The 6,251-nt window shown below is 44.6% G+C and overlaps 1 protein-coding gene across 1 annotated transcript in view; it reads right to left on the bottom strand.

Annotated features, from left to right (window-relative positions):
* Nucleotides 1-593: 593 nt before the first annotated feature.
* The window catches only part of IFT52 (intraflagellar transport 52), a 36,774-nt gene continuing 31,116 nt past the window's right edge, over nucleotides 594-6,251 (bottom strand). Inside the window, 3 exon segments of the mRNA XM_005657667.4 lie at nucleotides 594-854; nucleotides 856-873; nucleotides 2,730-2,875. Coding sequence (XP_005657724.2) covers nucleotides 810-854; nucleotides 856-873; nucleotides 2,730-2,875 — 209 coding nt within the window. The 3' untranslated portion in view covers nucleotides 594-809.

Raw genomic sequence — 6,251 nt, 5'->3', positions numbered from 1 at the left:
TTTTTTTTTTGTCATTTCTTGAGCTGCTCCCGCGGCATATGGAGGTTCCCAGGCTAGGGGTCGAATCAGAGCTGTAGCTGCCAGCCTATGCCAGAGCCACAGCAATGCGGGATCCGAGCCGCGTCTGTGACCTACACCACAGCTCATGGCAACACCAGATCCTTAACCCACTGAGCAAGGCCAGGGATCGAACCCGCAACCTCATGGTTCCTAGTAGGATTCGTTAACCACTGCGCCACGACGGGAACTCCCCTTGCCCTTCATTATAACCTGAAATAATTCCTGAGGAATTGAGTAGTTCAGGAGCTCAGAGGCAGGGGACAAAGTATGGGTGGAGAAAACAGCCTCCAAATGATTGTGCCTGTGGGTAGCTGGGAGAAGGGGTGAGTGGCCTATGTTAGGGAGATACCTATCTACTATTTTACCTCTTTCATTAGGGACAGCGGGGCAAACAGACTAAGTTTGTTTTCTATCCTTATGAACTAGTCCAAAAGCTGTATGGTATTATCTTGAGAATTATTTATGCTTTTGGTAAAAGAGACTGAAATCTAGAACTAGAGTTAAAAGACTTCAATGAAAGACTGATGCATAAATTATAAAAATACATATTCAAACAGATTTAATTTAAAAAATAGAATGTATCTTATATAAGGATCTTGTAAGTTAGAAATGTCATCCCTCTCTGAACCCTGCAGAAGATGCACAGACCTTCCACAGCTGGCAGATGAAAGACCGTATTGACAGTTGTGCTAAGGAACTGAGGGACAGTTCAAAAAGTTTACAAAGAGAATCAGGAGGCAGAAAATGCTTCAAGAGCCTTGGTCCTCAGAAGTTGCTCTGGAATGCCGTTTCACTTGTGTCAATATCATGTTCCTGAATGAAGGAATATAAGAGAATTTTAGTATTTTAGTACAAAACCTGAAATGTGAACTCTTTGTTGCTTGGACTTTCATTAGAGATTCTGAATCATTATTTGGGACACATAGGTAATCTCTGGCTTTAAGGCTAAATCCAGTCCAAGGATCAAGTTTTCACTACCAGGACAGGGCTCTGACCACAGCCCACCACTCACTGGCCACCATGACGTGGAGAGCAGATACAGGTGAAGGTACTGAAGCAAATACCACACCAGACTTCTTACCTTGGCCTTGGGGGCCTGTACTGCCTTGCCACCAGGGTCAGGACTGTTGGGAGTTGACCTGAGTGCCATCTCACATTTCGGTGCTGAGCAAATATATCAATATCTGGCCTCAGAGTTCCCTTGCTGGCATTTATCTCAGAGCAGTGTAATTGCACACACATTCCTGTCTCCCTGACTGTATGGAGCTCACAGGCAGCAGGGACTGCGTTCATCTTGTTCCCTGCCATAGCTCAGACATGTAGCACCATGTGGTACATGTGAGGCATGCATTCTACCCAGTAGAACCACCCCCCTGCCAATAGTGGCTCAGATCCGAATTCGTCTTCCCACTTGGCATACATACATATATTAAAGAAAAATGAACTCTCTTTAATACTGTTTTATAGCCCATTACTCATCCCATTTACTGTACCATGAATGTCTTCCCAAGTCCTTAAACATTCTTAGTCTTATGGATGCACCCTAGGCATCTAACCAGTTCTCTACTGATGAAGATTTTTCTTCTATTAAAACATTGCTGCACTGATCGTCCTGACTAGTAAATCTACACACATTCAAGATTATGTTCTGAGGATTAGAATTGCTTGGTCAAGAGGGGTGTGTGTGTGTATTTTTAGGGTTTCTGAATGATACTATAAAAAACATCTCCAGAAAACCAGGACCAGCCTATTCCCCCATCAGTAGTATATAAATAAATGCCCATTTACCAACTGTGGTTGGACATTTAATTTTAGAAATCTTGTCCAGGGATAGACAAGATGAAGGCCAGGTATAATTTTTTTCTATCTTTTTAGGGCCACACCCAAGGCATATGGAGGTTCCCAGGCTAGGGGTCAAATCAGAGCTGTAGCTGCCAGCCTACACCACAGCCACAGCAACACCAGATCCAAGCCACGTCTGCTTCCTACATCACAGTTCACAGCAACTCCAGATCCTTAACCCACTGAGCAAGGCCAGGGACTGGTATCTCATCCTCATGGATACCAGTCAGGTTCCTTACCACTGGGCCATGACGGGAACTCCGCCAGGCATAACTTTTAAACTCTTGGTCCTCAGTCCAGGATAAGATGATTTCTAACATAAGGTGCTGACCTCACATCCTGCTGCTCCATCCTTGGCTCAGTTCTCCAGCCACACAGGTATCACTGCTGTCCCTCAAACAAACCAGACAGAGCCCAGCCTTAGGGACTCTGCACAGGTCTTCTCTCTGCCTGGGACATTCATCCTCCAGCATCGCCATGGCCAATCCCTGCATGCCTTCAAGTCTGCTCCCACATCAGCTCTACCCTGACTACCATATCTAATACTGCCACTCTCCACACACTCATCCCTCGGACCCTGCTCTACTTCTTCATAGCACTTATCTCCGAGCATCCTACATGACTTACTTATATATTATGTTTATTGTTTACTACCTCCTCCAGCTAGAATATATGCTCAATAAGAGCAGGGATCATCACCTGTCTTGTTCCCTGATACTGAAATATCTGCGGAATGAGTGAACGGAATGGAACATGAGAAGTCCAGTTTACGGATGATACTACCAGTAGCAGGGCCCCCACTTCAGTGGGCCTTCTGGGCTCTGTACCTGGTTCAATTTCTTGAACTCCACCACTTGGAAGAAGATATGCTCAAGGATATGTTTGGCATCTTGTTGGTCCTTTGGTAGTTTATTAGTGACTCCAAGAATGTCACCACACTTCCTGATGTAGAATTCCAGGTCGTCTTCAGTACCTAAGCACAGTTGGGGCAGTTAGATTCACCCTTGACCCTACAAGGACTCAGTTGATACTTGGGTGTCCCTGTCAGGTTCCCACATCTCTCAAGATCACTGACCTCATCCTAAAGTAATGTGACCAAAGGACTTAAACGGGGACAAACCGGAGATCTCTGATGTGCTGCTTTTGTAAATTAGAACAAAAGTGTGACACTCGTAATTAGAATAAAGCTGGACTGGTTCTGACTTGCTCTTCCCAGATCCCACATTCCTATATTACAAAGAACAGGAGCAACTAGTAGGGCATCAAATTATCATTCTCTGAATGCCACAGGACCATTATGAGAAGGACAAGGGTATTTCGAATAGCATTTACTATAGCAATGTTATAGGAAAGGAAAGAAAGGAAAAAAATTACCCATAATCCTACCAACAACATATCTCAGTGAAATTACCCCCAGCCCTTTATCAAGGATGGACAGCCATTACTGCCCTTCTTACACTATACTGTAATTTCTGGGTGTTTTTTTTCTTTTTTTTCTTTTTAGGGCCATACCAGAGGCATAAGGAACTTCCTAGGCTAGGGGTCAAATCGGAGCGACAGCTGCTGGCCTACACCACAGCCACAGCAACAGGGAATCCAAGCCATGTCTGTGACCTACACTGCAGCTCACAGCAACACTGGATCCCCGATCCACTGACAGGCCAGGGATTGAACCCGCATCCTCAAGGAGACTAGTCAGATTAGTTTCTAGTGCACCACAACGGGAACCCCCACTATACGTTATTTCTTTTTTCCCCCTGATTTGCATTTTTTTTTTTTAATTTTAAGTGAGAATTACAACTTTAAAAAAAATACTGGAGTTCCCGTCGTGGCACAGTGGTTAACGAATCCGACTAGGAACCATGAGGTTGCGGGTTTGGTCCCTGCCCTTGCTCAATGGGTTGATGATCCAGCGTTGCTGTGAGCTGTGGTGTAGGTCGCAGACATGGCTTGGATCCCATGTTGCTGTGGCTCTAGCGTAGGCTGGGGGCTACAGCTCCGATTCGACCCCTAGCCTGGGAACCTCCATATGCTGCGGGAGCAGCCCAAGAAATAGCAAAAAGACAAAAAAAAAAAAAAATGTTGTATTTATTTATTTATTTTTGCTTTTTAGGGCCACACCTGCAGCATATGAAGGTTCCCAGGCAAGGGGTCTAATCGGAGCTACAGCTGCCTGCCTGCACCACAGCCACAGAGATGCCAGACCTGAGCCACGTCTGCAACCTACACCACTGCTTACAGCAACACCAGATTCTTAACCCACTGAGCGAGGCCAGGGATCGAACCCACAACCTCATGGTTCCTAGTTGGATTCGTTTATGCTGAGCCACGACGGGAACTCCTGATTTGCACTTTTATTTTCATTTATTTATTTATTTATTTTATAGGCAAGAAGTAGATTTATTAAGATAGGACACTCATGAGAGATGTAAGCTGACAGGCTAGGAGGCTCTGCCCCCAGGATCAGGTGGGTACAGTTTTATCATCAGGGGGAGTTAGGGTCAGAAAAGCCTGATTTGCATTTTTAAAGTTATGATAGAAATGATCTCTCAGCTCTATTCCCACCAATATTACCTAGGGTAATTACTGCCATGTATACCTGTGCACTTATACATATGTGTACAAAATGGACTCAAACTATAGTAGTTCTGGGAGTTTCCGTCATGGCTCAGTGGTTAACGAATCTGACTAGCATCTATGAGGACGCAGGTTTGATCTCTTGCCTTGCTCAGTGGGTTAAGGATCTGGCATTGCTGTGATTTGTGGTGCAGGTCACAGATGAGGCTTGGATCCTGTGTTGCGGTGGCTGTGGTGTAGACCTGCAGCTGTAGCTCCAATTCAACCCCTAGCCTGGGAACCTCCATATGCCGTGGGTGTGGCTCCAAAGAGAAAAAAAAAAAACAAAACCAAAACTATAATAGTTCTGTAATTTGCCTTCATCATTTAATGATGTAACACGGACATTCCATGTCAAAACTTTGGTCCATATCTTTCTTTTAAGAGACGTATATTCCAATTTTTTTCTTTTTACTTTTTAGGGCTGCTCCTGTGACATATGGAAGTTCTCTGACTAGGAGTCAAATGGGAGCTGCAGCTGCCACCTACACAACAGCCACAGCAACACAGGATCCGAACCACATCTGTGACCTATGCTGTAGGTTGGAGCCACACTGGACCCTTAACCCCCTGAGCAAGGCCAGCGATTGAACCTGCATCCTACGGATAGTATATGTTCTTAACCTGCTGAGCCACAACAGAAACTCCTGTTTCATTTTTTTTTTTTTTTTCCTTTTTAGGGCCACACCTGTAGCATATGGAAGTTCCCAGGCTAGGGATTGAATCGGAGCTACAGCTGCTGGCCTACACCACAGCCACAGCAACACAGGATCTGAGCTGTATCTGCAACCTACACAGCTCACAGCAACACCAGATCCTTAACCCACTGAGCAAGGCCAGGGATCGAACCCGCATCCTCATCAATACTAGTCGAGTGTGTTACCGCTGAGCCATGACGGGAACTCCATCATGTTTCATTTTTTTTTTTAACTAACCCTCCTACTGATGGACCATTAGATGGCTGTCAATTTTTTGAACACTACAATTAATATCTCTATAGCTATATCTTTTTTGTTTTGCATTTCTACAAGGATTTCTGTAGGATATATTACTAGAAACAGAAATGCTGGATCAAAGCAACCGATCCATCACAGGTCTAATATCCCTATTGGACTAATTACTGAGTCTTACAAATTTCTGACTGCCCAGCACCTACCACAATGCCTGGCACAGAACAGAGATGCAGTGAAGGTGTCCAACACTGAACTATTTTCATTTTTGCATACTCCTTTCTGGTCTCTGAGCACATACAGATGTTCACATAGTTGGGATCCTACTATAAGTACAGTTTTATATTCTGCTTTCTCCACTGAGGAATCTCACTGACATTCTCTTAGTGTCACCCCCTCCCTAGCCTCTGTAAACCTCTCTTACAATGACTACGTATCGTCCCGTTGATTGAATGTGGCACAACTTACCCTTGTTGCCCCAAAAGGGAACACTAAGGCTATTACAAATTCAAGTTTTTAAAAATTTTTACTTAAAAAAAAAAGGTTTTTTGGTCTTTTTAGGGCCGCACTTGAGGCATATAGAAGTTCCCAGTCTAGGGGTTGAATCAGAGCTGCAGCCACAGCCAAAGTAATGCTAGATCTGAGCCACATCTGCGACCTACGACGCAGCTTGCAGCAACACTGGATCCTTAACTCACTTATTGAGGCCAGGAATCAAACCCGTGTCCTCATGGATATGAGTCAGGTTTGTTATTGCTGAGCCAGAACGGGAACGCCTGAATT

The sequence above is a fragment of the Sus scrofa genome, chromosome 17, assembly GCF_054392235.1.
Source record: "Sus scrofa isolate SSC_HxYL_T2T_F1_AM1 chromosome 17, Sscrofa_HxYL_maternal_Yorkshire_Landrace_v2.0, whole genome shotgun sequence".
In the NCBI taxonomy this organism is placed as follows: Eukaryota; Metazoa; Chordata; class Mammalia; order Artiodactyla; family Suidae; genus Sus; species Sus scrofa.
Note: the sequence above shows the minus strand (reverse complement) of the source record. Positions and strands in the feature narration are given on the sequence as shown.